We start from the raw sequence: 21,899 nt of genomic DNA on the forward strand, positions 1-21,899 counted from the left end.
TTTAGCTTGCATTAGAAAAAAAGTGTAAAAAAAGTATATTTGATAAAAATTCATTCTAAGTTTTATTAAAAATGCATTTACTTTCTTTTAAAAAATCCGCAATTACTTTTTGGGCAACCCAATATATAGCAGCTATATAGACCGTTCTCCAGACTTAAAGTCTTGAGGCAATAAATTAGTAATTTTTTAACCGATTTCGATGAAATTTGGCACAGTGATTTCAGGTAGACACCTATTCATTTCTGTGAAGTGCGGCTCAGATCGGACTATATTTGGGTATAGCTGTCCTTAGACCGACCACCCAATCTCCTGATATAGGGTATTGAGGCCATAGAAGATCCTTTTACTACCCAAATTCGATGAAATTTGGCACAGTGTGTCCTGGTAGACCCCTACGGATTCCTGTCATATGTGGTACAAATCGGACCATATTTGAATATAGCTGCCATATATGCCGATCTCCCAATATTGTTAAATGAGCCTATAAAAGGAGTATTTTTTCCATCCTATTACAATGAAATTTGGCAAAGCGAGTTCCGGTACCCTCTACATATTTGGATAAAGCTGCCATATAGACCGATCTCCCGAAAAAAAGTATTGAGCCCATAAAACGAGAATTTTTCATCCGATTTTGATGAAATTTTAAACAGTGCGTTTTGGCACCCCTCTACACCCGTTTGTTGAATATCGTTCTGATATTGACAATAACTGATACAGATATTAAGGGAGCTCTTACAAATTTCGTAGGTAGGAAATGCGGCTTTTGTCCGTTCTCTGCCTTCAATCGGAAAACAGGGTTATGTGGTCTATACTCAGATCTTGAAGGATCCATGCAACTCACTGTAACGGCGAAAATGGGTAGAAAGCGCATTTCTTGGCTTTATCCAAACTCGGCACGTTTGTACTTTGAAATTGAGGAGAAAATGTATGTGAGTTTATGAATTCAAGATTTCTTATCGGGAGATCGGTATAAAGGTAGCAAATGGAATGGCAAAATGGCGAACTCTTATGTGGAGGGTACAAAAATATATACTGCATTTTTGATTTGTAGAACATTTGGTAGGTTTTGGACGAATTTGGAAGAATTTTTCTTAAATTTTGGTAGGAAATATTTTCTTGAGTGGCAACAGCTAATTTCAGTCAAATGGGATGAGAATTGCGCCCTCCAGTAGCTCAAGAAGTCAAAATCCTAGATTAGTTTATATGGCAGCTATCAGGTTATAGACCGATTTGAACCATACTTATCACACAGTTGTTGGAAATCATAACAAAATACTTTGTGCTAAATTTCACCCAACCGACCTAGACTGATATGAAATATTTGTGCAAAATTTCAGCAGCCTAACTTAACTCCTTCGAAAGTTAGGGTGCATTCGACAGACGCACGGACGGACGGACATGGCTAGATCGACTTAAAATGTCATGACGATCAAGAATATATGTACTTTATGGGGTCTCAGATGAATATTTCGAGATGTTACAAACGGAATGACGAAATAAGTATACCCCCATCCTATGGTGGAGGGTATTTAAAATCAATTTAAGTGTTAGGGCGCGGAAGCGGAGCGGAAAAAATTTTTCCGGAGCGGAGCGGAAGCCACATTTTTTATCCGATTTTGCTGAAATTTGAAACAGTGAGTTGAGTTAGGCAACTTGACATCCTTCTTTAGTTTGGCCCAGATCGGTCCAGATTTGGATATAGCTGCCACAAGCACCAATATTGAGTCAAAATTGAACAGTCTGTGCCGAATTTGGTCCAAATCGGACCATATTTGGAAATAGCTGCTATGGGTGCACAAATAATGCATTTTCACCGGATTATGATGATAAATTTGCTCCTAGTTCTCTTAGTTTCTCCTTAAATTGTCCAATGATATCCTAGAAGAGGATCATATGAAGAAGAGATTGCGTAAAACTCTTCAAGAAGGTTTTGTTTTATTCCAAGAAGCTACCATATGAAGTGGATAACCCTCCGAACAAAAGAGATGAGCCACTTTTTGGTTACATTTTATCCATGAACTTGGTTACCTGCAACAAGGAAACACCCCGACGTTCTACAGCCGAGTTGAGGAACAAGTTATAGACATAAATTTGTAACGATCAGTAATTCGGTTGAAGTTTCAGACTCGAAGGTCTCCACCCTGTGCTGCTTTTCGGATCACTGCAGGAAAGGTTTTCAGGTTAAGCATGAGAGAAGAGGAAGGAGACCGTATAGAAATCCGAGAAAGACGGAATGAGATAGTCGCGGGGAAGCTTGGGTCGTTTGGAGGTCCTATATCAGACGCAAGGAAACTGGAGTCGGTAGTGGATCTTGTTAGGCAGAAACTGAATAAGGCCTTTTGAAAGGCATGTGCATGATCAATATGCTCTTTAACAAGGCGTAGAGGTAGAAGAGGGCTGAGACGAATATTGTGAAGCCCGGGCAGGTTCAAGAAGGAGACGAGGAGAGTGAAGATGAGCTCCTGGACGAAATCCTGCGAAGTAGTAGAGAGCACTAGTAAAGCATCTAGATTGGGCAAAGTGTTCATCAAGGATCTTAGAACACCAAGCAATCTGAGGAGAGAAGACGGAACTCACACCGAGAACAATCAGGAGAGGGTGGAATTACAAATGGGGAGACATTTTCCAGGCAGCCAGCTAGAGGACGACGTTCAGAACATTGTAATAACCACAAGGACTGAATACATCGATGACATCGCTGCCGAAGAGAAGATAGCGTGGGCGATTCGCACCTGCCGAGCGTTTAAATCGCCTGGACCAGACCATATCATCCCGTCCCTGCTGCAAAAGTCCCATGGGGCCACTTTGCCATGGCTGGAACGGATTTTCGGGGCCAGCCTGACACTGTCCAACATATCGAGGGCATGGAGGGAGATCAGGGTGGTGTTTATACCCAATGTGGGAAAATAAACACAGTACTGCAAAGGATTATAGGCCAATCAGTCTGTCATCGTTTTTGCTTAAAACACGGAAAGACCGGTAGACCTGAAGTTGAGGGAGGGACTGACACCGGAGAATTTCAGTAGGGTATAAGATGCATATCTCAAGGTGAGGTCGGTGGAGACAACCCTACATGAAGTGGTACAAGAGGTCGGTATGTTTCGCCAACAGAAGGGGACAATAAGGAGGCCGATGGCAGCCTTCTTCGACATTGAGAGGCATTTAGTAACGTGGAAATAGGTTCGATAGTCACTGCCCTGCACCGCACGGTTGAGGGACAACATGCTTTGCAGCAGGATCATTAACGTGGACTTGGGAGAAATTGTTGTCAGAAGGCGAATAGCAAGAGAAACGCCTTAAGGAGAGGTGTCTCGCTGATTTTTTTGAACGTAGTGATAAATGAAATTCTATTGGCTATCAACGGATACAGCGTGACACTGATCGCATAAGTGAATGGCGTCATCCTATTGATTTGAGGCGGGTTTCTGTCTACGATCAGCGAGATTATGGAAAGGCTGAATACTAACGCAAAGAAGACGGAGCTGGTGCTCTTCTCTCGGAGATATGTGATACTGGATTTCAGATTTCTGTTTTTGGACACTTTGTAGTTGTCAAAAGAGGTGAAATATCCGGGTCTAGTCCTCTATTCGAAACTGTCCTGAAAAAGGAATAAGGAGGAAAGGGGCGAAAAGGGCGAAAAGGTAATGTACGCCTTCTACTACTCCTGCAGAAGGATATTCGGTAGAAAGTGGGCAGCATGATGATATACCACCATTGTAAGACCATTGCTGACATATGCAGCACTTGTATGTCTTTGTCGGGATCACGGTAGCGTTAAAATCCACACCGCAGGCAACTCTGAAGACGATGCTGAAAATAAAACCTTTTCGGGGCTGTGCCGCCAAGGTGTTATTTGGGCTGTGGAAATTTGGCTGCAACCATAGTATCTATTCTGGATGCTATTGTTGCAGCCAAGAGAGTGGTTGTTTCCAGGAGATAAGTGGGAGGCAGATGCTATGTTTGAATTGGATGAGACCTCGGTCTTCACTGATGGCTCCAGGATGGAGTCAGGGACAAGATTGGGGGTTTACTCAGACAGATCCGGCATCGGTATGCTCGTGGCATGCTTGTGGCCGGTTTTGCAAACGAGTCCTTTGTCGAATTACTGAACATAGTAGAGGAAATGGACAGTGCAGAGGCTGTACCATGGTGGGAGTCTGTGAATGGATGTCGGATTACCAGGGCATTCGGACTAGCTGTTGACCAGAAGAGAACAAGGAAATTGCTAACTCTTGATAAGATGGTTTCTGAGTACGATTACAGCCCCGGCACGGGATAGCTGTGAGCACCACACAGGCTTGAACTTTGAGCCAGGTTGCGGATAGTGGAATGCTCCATACAGAGTAGCTGCAACAACAGTCGCGGACAATCTGCAGTATCGAGCGGAGAGTCTCAGTGAGAGGCCGGGCGGCACGAGCTCTTGCATAAATACTGAGTTCCCGCGGCGATCAGTCTTTCGGAACGAGCTTGCTCACTTCCACAATGACGAGTATCGCAACTTCCACATGAAAATGTGGCTGTAACAACAACAATTAAAAGGACACGATAGAAGGAAACGGTGGAACACCCGTTCTTCGAACTTGAAAATGTAACGCATTTCTCAGATGCGTTGATAAGACGGGTTTGTTTCAACGAGGGACGCGATGAGATCTTCAACATGCTGTCATCAAGCGCAGACCGATACTTGGGTAGTAAATACTTGAGTGAGTGTAGGCCGACACTCAGGGGAAGCTTGATTGATAGGCGCTTGCTCCTTATCCCATTCCTATATTTTTATTATCTTTTCATATCTCGTCATCCCAATGTCTTCGCTGTCGGTCGGAGCAGTGGGCAGGGTATTTCATCATCATATTTTTTATCTAGTCTTCCATTTCTTCTTTTTCTCACCAGTGTGTTCCAATGGGCCGGACTGGCCTTCGAGTGAACTCGCCTTTCGCGGTGAGTTCCAAAATTATCAAAAATGTTTGCAGGGATGCATGTGTGTGTGTGGGCGTACAAATGATAACCATGCCTTAAAGTATGCAATGAAATGTTTATTTTCATGTTATTCTTTAAAATAAAAATTAATTTCACTTTATATATCGTAAAAATAATCTAATACATTTCCTTTATTTTTAATCAGATAAATGCCAAAAAATATAGCCACTAAGTGATCTCCATAAAAATCGTATAATATAAAAAAGTCCCCAACTTTGGATAGCATAGTGCAGCACTTGGTAAATGCGGAGGCGTAGTCTAGCCTGTGGGGAAGCCTCGGGATTCTCTTTAAGTAAAAATTCTTTGGCACCTCTTATGCCATTCTTCAGGAAGACTTCAATATCGGCATGGATATATCTCAGTAAACCAAATGTTTTCCTGCAATAAAAAAGTGGGCAAATTAACGTAGAACAAGTAAAACCGGGTTAAGTTTGGATGAGCCGAACCTTGGATATCCATCTACTACCATGGATTCTAATAAAAAATTACCTTCGTTCATATCTGAATTATTTTAAAGAAATATTTAAGGTCGTTTAAAAAATAAATAAATAAATAAATAAATCTACACCAAACTATACAAAATTTCAACCCCATAGCTTCATTTTAAGGGACTAAAGCGTGCTTACAATACACAGAAACAAAGACATCGCCAAATCATCTTAGATTTTTACTACTATCAAGAATATATACCTTATGTGAGCAAGAATGAATATTGCATATACCCTTATGGTGAGGCCAAAAATACGTTAGTTTCCTAATTTTAAAATGTCTGTCCCCAACCCTTATCGTATGACTTACTGATGTTATACTTACTGTTCTTTCTCAGTTAACAGGGTCTCCAACGCCATCAACTTGTCATTGATGAATTTCCATTCTGTATTGATGAAGATGTAGAGGGCACTACTTGTGCCATAAATACGCCGTTGAAGTCTTACTAAGCTGTAAATTACAACAAACAAATAAAAGAATTATAAAATCCGTTATAGATCCCATTTGTCACATTATTGGCGCGGCTTCTCTTTATAGACAAAAACTAAAAAGTGTAATGGGAAGTCATAACAACAAATACCCATTGATTTTTTTTATATCCTCCAACGCCTCGAAATATGCCTCTAAGGCCCCACAAAGTATATATATTCTTGATCGTCATGACATTCCGAGTCGATCTAGCCAAGTCCGTCCGTCTGTCGAAAGCACGCTAACTTTCGAAGGAGTAAAGCTAGGCGCCTTCAATTTTGCACAAATACTTCTTATTAGTCTATTGGGTTGCCCAAAAAGTAATTGCGGATTTTTTTAAAAGAAAGTAAATGCATTTTTAATAAAACTTAGAATGAACTTTAATCAAATATACTTTTTTTTTACACTTTTTTCTAAAGCAAGCTAAAAGTAACAGCTGATAACTGACAGAAGAAAGAATGCAATTACAGAGTCACAAGCTGTGAAAAAATTTGTCAGCGCCGACTATATGAAAAATCCGCAATTACATTTTGGGCAACCAATAGTTCGATAGGGATTGTAAATGGGCCAAATCTGGTATGACTTTCAACATTTGTGCCAAGTATAGTCTATAACAGTCCATAACCTGATATAGCCGCCATATAAACCGATCCCCGAATAGACTTCTTGAGCCTCTAGAGGGCGCAATTCTTATCCGATTTTGCCGAAATGTTGCATGAAGTATTTTATTTTGACTTCCAACAACCATGTAAAGTCCCTCCAGCCAGGCCTGAAACGATGGATCGCGAATTATCTGTGTGGTCGCCAGTCATTTGTGGAATTTAGGGATAAGAAGTCGAAACACCGTAGAGTGAAACAGGGAGTTCCCCAAGGTGGGGTGTTATCTCCGGCACTGTTTAACATCTACCTGTCCTCCATTCCACCCCCTCCAGACTGCATAGAGATCGTATCATATGCGGACGATTGGACGATCATGGCATCAGGCCCCCCACCCATTGATGACATCTGCGATAGGTTGAACGTCTACCTCAACGAGCTTGCCTCATATTTCGCTGCAAGAACTGAATCTGAAGATAACCGCAACCAAATCTTCAGCCACACTGTTCACTACAAATACACGTGAGGTGAATACTGAGCTGACTGTGATGGTCGATGGAGAAATGATTCCGACCATCAAGTGTCCCAAAATACTTGGCAACACATTTGACAGCTCTTACACATTCTCCTCACATGCCACAGCAATCTGCAATAAAGTCAAAAGTAGAAACAAGGTCCTCAAGTCACTTGCTGGCAGCACTTGAGTGCAAACAAAGAAACCTTGTTGACCCCGTAAAAAGCAATTGGCCGGTCTGTGGTAAGTTATGCAGCGCCAGTGTGGTCTCGTCAACTTTGTGACACGCAGTGGAATAATATTCAGATCTGTCAGAATGCCGCCCTCCGAACTGCGACGGGCTGTCTCCCCAGTTCTCATGTGGACCACCACCATCAGGAGACAAAGATCCTACCAGTGCGAAGACATAACTATTGGGATGCCCAACAAGTAATTGCGGATTTTTTAAAAAAAAGTAAATGCATTTTTAATAAAACTTAGAATGAACTTTAATCAAATATACTTTTTTTACACTTTTTTTCTAAAGCAAGCTAAAAGTAACAGCTGATAACTGACAGAAGAAAGAATGCAAGTACAGAGTTACAAGCTGTGAAAAAATTTGTCAACGCCGACTATATGAAAAATCCGCAATTACTTTTTGGGCAACCCAATACATGCTGTCTAAGCAATACCTTTTTGGCTGTTATCGCAGAAACCGTCCAAATCATCATCTTGTGGATAGATACCCACCGCACGATCTAGAGCGTGAGGTTCAGCGCTACAAGAGAGAACCTCTAGTTCAAGCGGCATATCAAGGGGGTCTAAACAACATTCATGCAGACACGGTAGCAGATGCGGTAATTGGCTACCGGGTGAATGTAGAACAACCGCATCCTATTGCATCCGAAGAAATCGACCTCCCCCGGCAAACCAGAGTGGTTCTGGCTCAATTACGTTCCGGCAGATGCAGCCGCCTCAATTCCCACAGAGCTAGGATTGATGCCGACGTGCAAGATGTATGTCCCGATTGTAACCAGGGACCGCACGATACACGTCACCTGTTTAACTGCCCGTCCAGACCCACTCGACTTAGACCCTGATCCCTGTGGACGCACCCCATCTTAGTCGCAGAGTTCCTGGGTCTTGACACTCAACAGAATCAAGCAGACGAAAGATAGAACACAATAAACTGCTACAACAACAACAACCAACGGTAAGGCTGTTGGTGGCTAAGAAATGTTACACTTTATGGAGGTATAGATCAATATTTCGAAATGTAACTAACTGAAAGACCAAGTAAATATACCCCGTCCTATGATCGAGGCTATAAAATGAGAAAAAATGGTTTTGATTTTGTATGTAACGTTACTTACAATGGTGGGTATCTGGCCAGCTTCATCATAAAATCTAGAAATATTGCTGGAACTAATTGTAGTAGTACAAGCTGAAAGTTGAAATAAATTTATTCACTACATTTTTATTCACATTATTATTTATAATCGATAGATAACACTAAAGCCATCACCTTGTGTTGTAAGTATTATAACTTACCCTTATGAAATGCCATACGGCACATCGTGTTATATCGCCTTCCGGTAACCATATGCACATTTCAAATGGATTATCCAATATCATACGTTTGCCCATTTTGATAATATCACCGGTACTCAGACTGTTCAAACGTGAGTTGGCACAATTCACCACTTGCAATTCGTTTTGCTGCCCCTCTTCAGGTAGCTGAGTAGCCAATTTGTAGGCACCAATCAATAGAGCTCTAGCGCAAAAATCCACTGGAACAAAATCGGAAACAACATCAGGATCGGAATGGGTGGTACGCATAATGCCAATGCCGCAAGCCACCAGCATGCCAATGGGACCATTAAAGTTGTCAATCCAACCGGGGAATGGATCTTCAAGTGAGCTAATCACTGAAAAGGAGGGAATACAATTTAAACAATAGCAAAATTATAAAGGGCTTAGTGCCCATTCGATTACCTATTGAGGGTCGTAGTATTCCCACTGGAATTTTATGACGATAATCATTGATTATGTGTTCTGCCAAGCTTTTCGTAAATGTATACGTGTTGGGTTGATTCAAACTGTACTTTGGGAAAAGAATATTCAAAGTTTCCGTATCAAATTTTTCGGCTAATTTGATGGTGGTACGCCAGTCAGAATATGCAGGATATAACTGGAATGAAAATCAAGTAAATATATGGAAAGTTAGATTGGATAGTACCATGAATGGTGTTTGGCAAGACGATTTCTTTTTAATGTGATTCTTAATGACTTGACACGTACAAAGTCAGCTACTCATAAGATGAAAATGGTTAGTATTTCGATTCATATTCGAGCTATATGGGATTATGGACCAATATAATAAGGGAATTGAAAATCTTAACAAAACTCATCGTGCAAACTTTCCGCTCTATAGGAAAAGAAATGTGTCCACCCAGGTCTCAAAAAGCTTAATGGGGGAAATCGGTTTAAAAGGGAGCAATATCAATTTGTGAAATGATAATTGGCGGTGCAATTGGAAGTCGCAGTAGAATATCTTTCTAGTCAAGCCAAGCTAGACCTTCAATAACTTAGGGACAATCACTTTGTGTTGGTTCGCATGTTTGTCTACTAATTTGTCCATGTACTCTTATTGTATGGTGGCATGGTCTTGCATGCCGGGAGCTTGGAGAGACATTAGGGTGATCTTTATTCCCAGGCAGGAAAAATAAAACACAGGACGACAAAAACGATGAGAGGCCCTAAAGCATCGTTTTCCTGAAGGAATGGCAGCGACTGTCTTAAGCGCAGAACCGACACGACGGCCTTCACAAAATGGTATGAGATGTCCCTCTGTTGGAAGAAGTATGCCATAGTGAATTTAACAACGTGGATATAGAATCGATGATCGTTCGTGTTCTCGCCGATTCCTCGGAATCTAATAATAAATAAAGTACAACAAGAAGGCCACGGTAGCGCAGAGGTTAGCATGTCTGCCTATGACGCTGACCGCCTGGGTTCGAATCCGGGCAGAAAAAAGTTTCAGCAGTGGTTTTCCCCTCCTAATGGTGGCAACATTTGTGAGGTACTAGGCCATGTAAAACTTCTCTCCAAAGAGGTGCCGCTTTATGGCACGCCGTTTGGACTCGGCTATAAAAAAGAGGCCCCTTTTCATTGAGCTTAAACTTGAATCGGACTGAACTCATTGATGTGTGAGAAGTTTGCCTCTGTTCCTTAGTGGAATGTTCATGGGCAAAATTTGCAATTTTGCATCTCAAAACACATATATATGTATGTAGATATCTTTCCTGAAATGCCGCGGGAAGGGGTCCAATTCAGTAAAATTAGTTTGGACATCCATGGTAGGCATTTGACGGCAGACAGCGATGGCCGTTAAGACTGCATTTTGACAGGTCTACCGGTATCGCGCTACGTCTTGATCACTTCTGTGGCCATTACTCAAAAGTCGGCAAAAAAAAAGCTAATATATTTCGATCTTGCACTCCGAAGCATCGTTTTGGCTCTGCTATCAAATTGAAGAGAATTCTCCCCTTTTCTCATGCCTTTGCAGAATTCATTAAAAATATAATTCATTCCATTTGATTTGTACCCTCGAATATTCCATTCCGTCTAATTTAATGCATTCTTAAGTAAAAAATCAAAAGCGGTGCCAAGTTCACAAATTCAATTCAATCCCCCATATGACGTAGTACTTTCAAAAACTCAACTCAATAATGAATCACAACTGTACATAGAGGGCTTCGCACTTTTAAACATATTCCGAACCTACCTTTTCATCCAATGTCTGTTGGTTGGGATATGCATATGTCGTTGAAACATGTAGAAAGGCCTTTAAATTGGGCATATTTTCGGCAATTTTCACCAGCTCATGGGTGCCTCGGGTATTAAGCAATATGGCCGGTCTTAGATGATCATCAAAACGTACACTGGCAGCGGCATGAAAAATCAAATTGACATTACGAATTCTTTCCAAATCTGAGGGCTTGATGTTCAGGCCCAGCTCCTTGCAATCGCCATCGATGGCTATGACTTTTTTCAAGGCTTCGGGTTGCTCTTCACGCGCACAACGAAAAAGAGGTGTGGTTAAAATATCCTCCAGTCTTTCTTGTGCAGTTTTGCCCTTTTTGCTGCGAATTAAGACAAAAATTTTGGAAATATGTGGTAGGGAACGCAGGATTTTCTCTATGAGAACTTTGCCAATGAATCCTAGAGAGAGAGAGATAAAAGGAAAAAACAAGTTTTACAAATTTAAAATTCCATGTTCATAGGTACTTGTACAGTTTACCTGTGGCCCCAGTAATAAAAATCTGCTGGTCTGCATAAAAATCGGTGAAAGACATTTTGTTTTCTTGAGATATTCCTTGTAATCACCTTTCTTAACAAACTCCCTACTGGGACGACTTTCATTTACAAACTAATTGAATGGAAAACATATTTCGCTTAACATTCCCCTGCAGAGACCTGTGAGGTTTCAAACAATTCTAGCATTTTGCATACGCATAAATTATTTTAAAACGAATTAATGTCATTAACTTTGTTGCTAGTGTTGCTAGCAAATTCAAAATAAGGTACGTATATCAAGTTTGATGTAAATGTTCAATTCCCGACCAAGCTCAAGTGTTTTGAACCTTTCCTTTCCACTTGTTAGGGGGGGGCAAAGACTCTCATAAAGACATTCAACTTGAATTTATATCTTGCGTAATACTAATTTTGTTTGTTTTTAGGGAGAAATTAAATACCTTTTTAGGTGGGGGTGCCTAATACCGAACTAAACAAATAAATGTTTAGGGTAGAGAACTAGACCTACTTCAGCCCAAAATGTAGCCAAATCATGCCAAACATAGCAAATATACTTAAGCCCGAAAATATTGCACCTAGCCTGTCAGTTCCACTATGATAGATTCTTTATCTATATTTCCTAAGCGGTTATTACTCCCTTTGATCGATATATTGGGTTGCCCAAAAAGTAATTGCGGATTTTTTAAAAGAAAGTAAATGCATTTTTAATAAAACTTAAAATGAACTTTAATCAAATATACTTTTTTACCACTTTTTTTCTAAAGCAAGCTAAAAGTAACAGCTGATAACTGACAGAAGAAAGAATGCAATTACAGAGTCACAAGCTGTGAAAAAATTTGTCAACGCCGCCTATATGAAAAATCCGCAATTACTTTTTGGGCAACCCAATATTATGTCTTCTTTGATAAGCTTCCTGGATTCTGTTAAATATACCAGTCTTGAAACTCGGGTGCGCACAGTGTCACATGGAAACTGAACGAAATGAAATTTGTGAAAATATTATTTATTAATTCAAATGGCAAACATGTGTGGAAGTAATCTTAATTTCAGAATCAATTCACTTTTCCTGCCTTTGGCCTTGTCTTTTCTCCAGGATGCCCTTATAAGGTGAGGTCATGCGATAAATCTAAATGTCAAATGCTTGTTAACACAGCTGTGATTTTTTCCAAAAGCTTAGAAATATGTTCTATTTGATCCAACGTTCCACACATAAGCAACAAAACAGTGTTACAATGATGAAAATGCAGATATAAAACATATTTGAAGAATATAAATTGAAAAAAAACAACAAAAAATACTTTCACATTTGAATTTACGGCATTTGCCAATCAAGGTAGTTTCGTTGGGGGTAGATTTTTGTTGTTGTGCTAATGACGATACCTCTTAATTGTACCATGACTTTTCTCTGAGGTGGTCAAAAAACAAGTTGCAAATTGTACGAACGTAATCTTTTGGTATTTCGGCCCCTCGATAAAAGCTATCGTGTGCCTTTTTGAACTTGATGGCTTTAGGTTAGGTTAGGTTGAAAAGAGGGCGCAGATATTAATCATGCCACTAAGCCAGTAATCGGCTTGTTGTGCGCTCTAAAAACTATAAGGTAACCTCTAAAAAGAAAATTTTAAGTTACGAAAAAAAATCCTTAATTGTTTTCAATACTACTCCCATAAGTTGGTATTGTGTCTTCACCTAAGTGTCGGTATCTGTTAGACTCGAAAGCTAGGCAATACAAAGGAAATGCTCCAATGTCTCATCATCATTCCCGCATGCCCTACACATGCTATCACTTCCCGCACCGATTTTACATAAGTGAACTCGTAGTCCTATGTGTACCGTTATGATACAAATAGCTATACTGACCTCCTTCCTGCTTCCTTTCAGTAATAGCCTCGTCTTCCCATGATCTGGATCCCCCCATAGGATTTTCGTCGTCCTACCGAACGTTTCGCTGTTCCACAATATTGCATGCGCATTCGTCGCCAACTCCCTTAACACGGACAACGTCGACCCGAAAGGTTTCGGGTTAACCAAATTTATTGACGGCAGTCCTCTGGCGTTCACCGCCAAATCGTCTGCGCTTTCATTTCCCCTTACTCCGTTATGGCCCGATACCCAAACGATGCGGATTTTCCCATCCTCAGAGAAGGCGTAAATCTCCTTACAATGAAGACTCTTCGTGACCTTACCGTCCTGGTCACTTACAAAAACATAAACAGTCCAATTCTGAAAACTCCCTGGGAATAAATTTCTCCCTCGAATACAATCCTCCTATTCTGATTGAATGGGGAGAGGAAAAATATGAGAGAGAGATTAGATTAGATGATTCCAGAGTGGTCTGGTGGACAGATAAATAGATTAATTGTGTCGTGTTGTTATTGTTGAAGCCACATTTTCATGTGGATGTGACGATCCATGTCAAGCTCCTGTAGGTGAAGGAGCTTGCCTTCCGGTCCAAAGGACCGATCGTTATTTATAGGCGCCATTAACTCGCCTTGTCATAACGAGCATCATAGACACTCAGTATTTGTGCAAGAGCCGGTGCCGCCCAACCTTTCACTGAGACCCTCCGCTCGAAACCGATGATTGTACGCGACTACCGTTGCAGCTACTACAATGAACACCACACAAATCGGAGCTCAATGTTCCGGCCTGTATGGTGCTCACAGCTAGCCCGTGTCGGAAATTGGGCACAGATTTTGCATGTTGGGATTTTCCCTTGCCAAAAAGAGTTAAGGTGGCTGAATCTACTGGATCGTTCTTCGGCAGAATATTTTAGTGTGTAGTATAGAGGTTTGCTTCTCCTTTGTCGTCATAAATGCTGTGGTGATCTGCATGATACGCCGTTTCATCTAAAATCCAACTTTTATGAGGCTAAAACTTAAAGATCTAATCGACATTTCAGGGCGGCGGCCTATTTTCTTGATTGTTTAGATGGCTGCTGGACTAAGTGCTGCTGAAAAGCGACTTATGGATTTATTCCTACTCCTGTGGAACAAATGCTGATAAATGTAGCGCCAAATATTTTTGAAAAATTGGGAAAAATTTCTCCCAAGTTTTATCGTCTCATTCTCCCCCTTATTTCGATTCAGAACAGCTACTTTATTCCCTGGGAGATATTTTCCTTTTTCGAAGTTTGTTTAGAATAAGGGAAAAGGGAGTAGGGAACAAACTCCCAGTAAATTATTATTCAGAATAGGAGAAAAGGGAGTAAGGAATAAACTCCCAGGAAATTATTATTCAGAATAGGGTTGAAAGTGAGTAGACCTCATGAACATCATTAAGATTGGCAAAATCTACCTATTGTGAATGTTACCAAATGTCAGTAAAAATATTTTTCTTTTACAAAGTTCAAGCACATCCTCGCATTATTTTTTCTTTTTATTTCAACTTTGTGTATTGATATTAACAAACTGACATTGCAAGCAAGTAAGAAAAACATAAACAATAACATGTTTGACAAGCTTAATGTCGAAAATTCAAAAAAATGTCATGCCGACTGATCGTTTAGCTTAACATTGTTAAGTTAAATCTGTCTTCCATCTCTCACATTCTCTGCTCATGTACGCACACTTCCTGAACACGTATACGCTCATGCACACAACTTTTTTTGAGTGTGTTGGCAAAACGTCGATCAGCTTGATGACAAGATGGTAATTTTACCATATGGTTTTTATGTTGCTGTACAAATGAGATAACCTTTGAATAATTCAGCCATGAGCAACGCTAAAAAGTTAAACAATTTTCAACTTTGACGACTAAAACCACTTCCTTACTTATGGCAACACAAAATGACGATCGAGATCACTCGTCAAAGCTTAAAATTCATAAAACAGCTGAGTAAAATTTTTTTCTCACGGAGTACATTATCTGTCAACGAGATTTCGGCTGTGTGTGTGCTTTATAGTTAAGAACCACAGCTCACACAAGCAAAGAAAAATGGCACCAGCTAGAAACATACTCAAAATTAGAGTTGGACTAATCACTGATTTTGACAGATAGTGCACTCGATTTTTTGTTGTTGGCCAACTGCTCCTACCTGTTAAATTTGTCTGGGTTTACACTGCTCATTAAATCCGGATTAAAGGCTCTCGTCAGCTGATTTTATGAAGGGAAACAGATGATCGAGCTATTAAATCCGGATTTAAAGAGCAGTGTAAACGGGGTTAACATTTAGCTTGTTGCTTTTATGGGATTTGTGTTCAGAGTAGCAAAAACGTAACGCTCAAAAACAAAGCTCAACGCTCATTCTTTTTGGCCTTAAGGATTTGCAATTTTGAATTCGGCGTCTCACGATTGGGCTTTAATTTGCCATACGTTTATGCCGAAGCAAACATTAAGGTCTGCGCCACGTTATTGTGAATTGTTGATGAAAACAACACAAACCCGAAAGGATGTTAATTGAGAGATAAATAAATAGCATGTGGACTTTTATTTTAGAATTTAAACCGATTAACGAGGAAAATAAATAAATAATTGCAAATACAATATACATTGCTAATGGGTCAACAAGGCTTAGGCCTTACGCAGTCATAAGGCTTTGGATATAACAAAACGAGCGGCAGTTCTGGTGTTGCCTAGCAAAAGAGACATTTGAACTCCAATATTTGGCCAGGAGTTTTTGCACAAAGGTGAGATACGCTATGCAATAACATAATTGCCCATACAGAAATGAAGGTATCCTGCAGTTCGAGCCCAAATATAAGGCTTTTCCAAAAAGTGGTAATTGAAAAACCAATTTTGATATGCTCATGTTAAGCATGTCGGTAAGCGGTTAAGAGATAATACTGGTGGGAGGACATCGATTTAGCTAAATGAGCTAATAAATAATAACATAACATTATTTAGCAGGTTTTAGGTTTTAACCAAAGCCACCACATTGGAGGCCACCGTAGGTGTTATTGTGCTCGAAAAGCTGATTGTATATCACTGCAATTGCCACCGTGATTAGCATTCCCGCCTATGACCTGTTCGTGTGCAAACCAACCACATTCCCAAAAGAGTCTTTTTTTTTCAACTGTAAGGCCTAGTCAGAGTATCTAGACTTGGGCAGCAGCAGCAAAATGTAATATGAGCCAATCTCTCTATTAAGGCTCCTACACGTAGGAATTGAAGGCCAATCAAATTTAGGCTTTTTATTTATTGCAACACACTTTTTTTTCGCATTAACTCAGTTTTTCTCTGTTTTCAGGTTCATCCGCCAAACTATTTAAAGGGGAACTTAATAATGGATTTTTCTGACGACATTGAATTGGACAATTTTGTAAACCATCAAAATTCAAACAATTTCGCTAACGGCGGTATTGGGTCTAAAGGACAACTAAAGCCCACAAACCAAAAAGAATTCGAACAACGTTTTGAAAAATACCGTTCCTATTGTAAATGTATAAATGAAACAAAGGCTCCAACAAAAATTACTTTTAATGTCTTAAAAATTAAGGAACAGCGTTTGGCATATATTAAGCAGTTTGAACGTGATTATCCAGATAGAATGCTTGAAATATCCCCAAACTTCAAAAATCGCAGTAGACCCGCTCATGCATCAGATCGGGTGGATAGAAATGGCAAGCAAGAAGTGCTGGTTATATCCTCTGAAGATGAAGAACCTCCTGCCAAACAACCAATGGCTCTGCGTATCAGGCCCTTGGCGGACTTAATTGAGAATAAAGATCAATCTAAACAGCCTATTTCGAATCTCGTCCCTAATCCAGCCGCCTTGACAAAATCCAACCCACCCCAGTCCATAAACAATAAAAACGAAACAACAAAATATTCCACACAAATCGCTTCAAATGTATCTACACCTGCGCCTTCATCATCGACTGCACCAAAATACGCCCCTCCAAACTCTTCACAAGCAAACAGACCCATAAACTATCAGAAATTGAAAGATGATGAGAGATGGTACCAAAGATATTGCAAGTACTGTGAACAAATACACGAAATGGATGATGCTTACAAAAAGAATGAAGCGAATAAGAGTAGTATTGATAGTGTTCTAAGATATATTGCAAACTTTGAGCAAAAGCATCCAGGTGTAATGCACGATAAGTCTCCAAATCTTAAAAAATCCGAAAATACAAAGTTGACCTCAGACGTCTGCGGCAGCGAGGGGGTTGTTGCAAACAATATTACAACGACAGAAACTATAAGTCCAAGTGTTAGGGAAAAACAAATTGAGGTTTTAGTTTCAAAGACCAGAGTAGCTAAGAATACGGAAGCTGGCAAACCACAAAATATCCAGAAGTCGACACCTATGCAACCACCAGCATATCAGTTTTCAAATATGCAGAACCCCCACGCTCAACAGCCAGCCTCAAATATGAATAACTGGCAAATGACAAATACTCCAGTCCAGCAATTCTATATGCCACAGCAACAGAATCAGCATCAGTTTCCCATGTCAATTCAGGACTACAGGGTACCACCTTACAATTACGCAATGCACCAGCAACAACAACAACAGCAATCCACACAAAACTCCTTCAATATATCACAAACTTTTACAGATTTTTATTCTTCTAATACGACTCAACCAACCGACTATACCATGAATAATCAATGGCCAGCATACTGGGGCGGGAACCCAATGAATGCCTATGATTCTAATGTACAACAGCAAACCGGTAACTTCAACCCAGCAGCGCACTACAGCAATAACAATCCACAAGCACCCCCATATGTTAATACGAAAGCCATGCCTGCATCCGGTACCAGCAGCACCAGCACCATCAGTCAAACTCAAGCCAATGATAAATCTAAAACATCTTCAAAACCCAAAATAAAAGTCCATATTGTAGATCGAATAGATCCCTTGGGAAAACTTAATCCCGCCCAATGGTCGGTCATACATGAACGACTTTTAGAATCTCTAATTAAGGAAATCAATAACAAATCCTTGGATGATATTTTTATGGCTTACAATGGCTTTGAATGGCAAAATGGTTTTCTATCCATTGAGTGTGATAACAAAAAGGCCGTGAATTTTTTGGAAGACTCAATATTTGATATGGGCCCTATGGCTGAACAAATTTCCATAGTACCTGCTTTAAGCGAGCTACATCGACAAATTATATGGTTGACCATACCACCACCGCTGTTAGAGAAAGAGGATATTCTAAAATTGTTAAAGAAACAAAATAAAAAACTTATGTCCGAGAATTGGTCCTGCATACGTTCATATATCTATGAGGGTGATATGAAAATTCATCTTGAAATTTCACCGGCTAGTGCAGTTTTAATTAAGAAAGCAGGCGATAAAATACGATTTGGCATTAATTATATTTCGGTTAAATATCCTAAGCTGTGAGAAGATAATACAACAAATTTCAAGTTTTAAGGTAAGTTGTTGAAATTCCAAACAAATTTAAATAACCATTTCTTATACCAACGAGAGACTAGCTAATTGTCCACGCAGAGGAAATCTGAGAGTCGATTTTTTCAAAGAGATTTCTTAAAAGAAAAACTGGCACAGTTATCACATCTTTACTAGATGTTTCCGAGCTGGTGAAACTCTTCATCAGCACCATTGTAAAAAATTGACCACCCCTTTTAAGCATACATTCATTGATAAAGGTTTCTACGTTGAAATAAATAGACAAACCGTGGAGCGCAAAAATAAAAACGTCAACAAATACCCATCGTCTGTTTTTTTGCCATCAGGTGGTAACGCCATTTGCCAACTTGTCAAAACAATACGTGAAAAAGCGTAAATATTTGTAGAATTTATAACTCAACTATATATATATTGATAACTCAACTATAGTTGGTAACTCAACTATAATCGACCGCTAAATTTATTAGGATTTGTGTACGCAATTGTATGAATAATTGGTTTTAATTGTGTCTTATCATTCACAATAGATGTATTTCTGCAAGTGGCCGAACTTATTTGTGAAAAACATATCATGGCATTTCGTTTTGGCAAACGTAAGTGCCACATTATAAGCGTATTCGCATGGCTGCTGAGTATAATTTTTTCTCGTGAAGTGCACTATCTTTCAACGAGTTTTGGTTGTATGTATTATAGTTAAGAACCATAACACACAGACAACGAAAAATGGCGCGAACTAGTAACAAACACAAAATCCCAGTTGCACTAATCACTGATTTTGACAGATAGTGCACTCAATAATTTGTTGTTGTGCAACTGTATTGACCTCCATTTTCTAACATCAAGAATTATTGAGTGTGGTATAGGTAGTGGTACAGGTAGTGGTAAATGAATATATCTTGCGCATTCGTGCAAATTTGCACAAATTGTGACTGGAAGGCGTTCGCGTTTTTTATTTGCCAGCAGAAGAGAGTGGGAGAGTACGTGAGAGTCGTAACTCTGAGATTTGTACACAACGTGTGACACGTACGAAAATTTACTGATCGATTATGGCTGGCAACCTTGGTGTTTGTAGCGTTCACCATTGTTGAGATCTCCACAAATCAATAATTCTTGATGTTAGAAAAATGGAGGTAAATACAAATGCAGTCAGGCTTGTGCCTGTGCAAAAAAAAAATCGCCGCGTACTTTCGAATATAGTTGAGTGAAAGGATTTTAAAGCAAAGAAAGCAATAAGAAGAACAAAAACGGTAAAACTGTATTTTACGGGGTACTTTGCCAAAAATTTAATTTTGACCCGGGAAGGTCCCACGAAATCTTTAAAATTGTGACCCCTATTTGGAAAATTTACGAAATTGTTATTGCTATCGTTGCCGTTACCAAGGAATTACCTCGTGGAGGTGGTAGTCAAATTTAAATCCTCTTCACCAGTCTTATTATCGTGAGTACACTTCCATCTCACGGAATAAGCTATTTTGTGCTGAGTTGTCACTTTTCACTGGTTTGGAGATATCAAATTTGGAAAGTTTATCCCGAATTATTCAAAATCAATATTTTCCAAATTTGAGGCCTCCAAGTCATTAGAATCCGGACATGCATTAGATTTTTTTTAAAATTTAAAATTTTTTTTTTTTAGATAAGAGCGCATGCTATTTAATCACAATAGAGAATTTCTGCGGGTGGCCAACATATGGCAATCCTGACGACAAATGTTCTACATAAGCATGAGGCCGGATTATTGCAACGTGAACGAGAAAAGTTTGAAATTTCTCTATTGTGAATTATGCATTTCTTTATTGAACGAAGATTTTTGCAATTTAAGATTGCAAATGTTTAAATCGATTATAATTCTTCAAAAATTCGACATAAAAATGCATATGCAAGTAGTCTAACATCCATTAAATGCGAGAAAACTCGATCACGTATGAGGTAATTTGGCCCCTGCACTGGTAGTTTATCCAGAACTTTGTTCCCTTGGATAGATATGTAATTTTCATACAAATTTGTGCTAGTGATAACAATAACTGCTTTGTCTACAAAAAAAATTTACCAGCCTTACTGTAGCCCTGTGATGGCTGACTGGTCTAGGCTTAGTCGATGAGTGTTTTGCCTAGTGCATTGTTTTCCTTTCTATTTTTTGTTCTATTGCATTGAACCGTATTATGGTGGGGCCGCATTACCACATACGTGAACGAGTAAAATCGTTCGAAGTATCTCTATTGTGAATTATGTATCTCTTTATTGAACGGGAATTTTTGAAATTTAGAAACGCGATTGTTTAAATCGATCATTATTTATAGAAATTTAATAACGCGAGTGTTTTATATCGATCATTATTCATAAAAGCTTTAACATAAAAATGAATATACAAGTAGCATAACTTCCATTAAATACGAGTTGAAATTTCATTCGATACGAAAGCGCACTCTATCACGTATGCGGTAATTCGGCCCAGGCTATTTGAGATCCTTATAACTGAGCAGATTTTTTTAATATCTCAGGCGGGGTTCACTCTCGTTAGCTCTGATGAACAGTTTGTCAAAGCCTCTTCATACGGTTAGATAGATGTCGGTGTCTCTTTTTTTTAATAATTCTCTCTTGGCCAAATAACTCTACTCTCTTTGAAGTAGTAAATTAAGTTAAACATTTGTATTTGATGACCACATATATAACAAATTTAAAATGCTAAAAATTTTATTTTTATTTTTAGGTATTCCGCATGAGACAAAAGAAGCAACATTACTGGAAACTCCCTTGCAAAGATCACAAATGTAAAAACTGCAATTATTTTGATATATTTCTCATCGCATGCCCAAACAAGACACATTGTCCCTTTTGATTACAATTCATTGTAAGGAATTTCAAAATTGGAAAGCAGCAACTGGCTTAACTTTCCATTAAAGTCTGTTGTCTGAATTGTTATTTCATTTATACATTTACAAACAAATGCAATGCAAAGATCATCCATTATTCGAATATTTTCATGATACATGCATACATGTGTACATTTCCATGTATTAAATAATTATAAATAGTCGTAGAATCTCTAGTTAATAAGCAATGTGTAATTTTTATGTTTTAAAATAAATATTGAATTTATTGTACATTATACCTTTGCCCTTTCTATGGGATCCTGTTGACAGGTGCTCACTTTTTTGCAGCCTACATGGACTCTTCATCAAAATCACATGCAAATCAAGCCTTCTGTTACAACTCACTATGGTAAAAAGA

The 21,899-nt window shown here is 39.2% G+C and overlaps 2 protein-coding genes across 2 annotated transcripts in view; one reads left to right on the forward strand and one right to left on the reverse strand.

Annotated features, from left to right (window-relative positions):
• LOC106085498 (uncharacterized) overlaps window positions 1-11,484 on the reverse strand; it is a 30,879-nt gene extending 19,395 nt beyond the window's left edge. Inside the window, exons 1-7 of the mRNA XM_013249770.2 lie at window positions 11,328-11,484; window positions 10,812-11,248; window positions 9,020-9,215; window positions 8,576-8,952; window positions 8,398-8,468; window positions 5,791-5,916; window positions 5,131-5,355 (exon numbers count right to left, since the gene is read on the reverse strand). Of these exons, the coding sequence (XP_013105224.2) occupies window positions 5,131-5,355; window positions 5,791-5,916; window positions 8,398-8,468; window positions 8,576-8,952; window positions 9,020-9,215; window positions 10,812-11,248; window positions 11,328-11,382 (1,487 nt within the window). The 5' untranslated portion in view covers window positions 11,383-11,484. The remainder of the gene's footprint in view (window positions 1-5,130; window positions 5,356-5,790; window positions 5,917-8,397; window positions 8,469-8,575; window positions 8,953-9,019; window positions 9,216-10,811; window positions 11,249-11,327) is intronic.
• A 4,234-nt stretch (window positions 11,485-15,718) lies between these two features.
• Window positions 15,719-21,777, forward strand: LOC106085480 (heat shock protein DDB_G0288861). Its single transcript, XM_013249744.2, has 3 exons — window positions 15,719-15,966; window positions 16,527-18,675; window positions 21,379-21,777. Exon 2 carries the CDS (start codon window positions 16,563-16,565, stop codon window positions 18,642-18,644), a length of 2,082 nt encoding a protein of 693 aa, XP_013105198.2. The 5' UTR covers window positions 15,719-15,966; window positions 16,527-16,562; the 3' UTR covers window positions 18,645-18,675; window positions 21,379-21,777.
• Window positions 21,778-21,899: the final 122 nt, after the last annotated feature.

The sequence above is a fragment of the Stomoxys calcitrans genome, chromosome 4 (genome assembly GCF_963082655.1).
Source record: "Stomoxys calcitrans chromosome 4, idStoCalc2.1, whole genome shotgun sequence".
In the NCBI taxonomy this organism is placed as follows: domain Eukaryota; kingdom Metazoa; phylum Arthropoda; class Insecta; order Diptera; family Muscidae; genus Stomoxys; species Stomoxys calcitrans.

Bases quoted from the DNA above. Each gene is read 5' to 3' on its own strand.
- LOC106085480 (XM_013249744.2), top strand. From the start codon at position 16,563: ATGGATTTTTCTGACGACATTGAATTGGACAATTTTGTAAACCATCAA.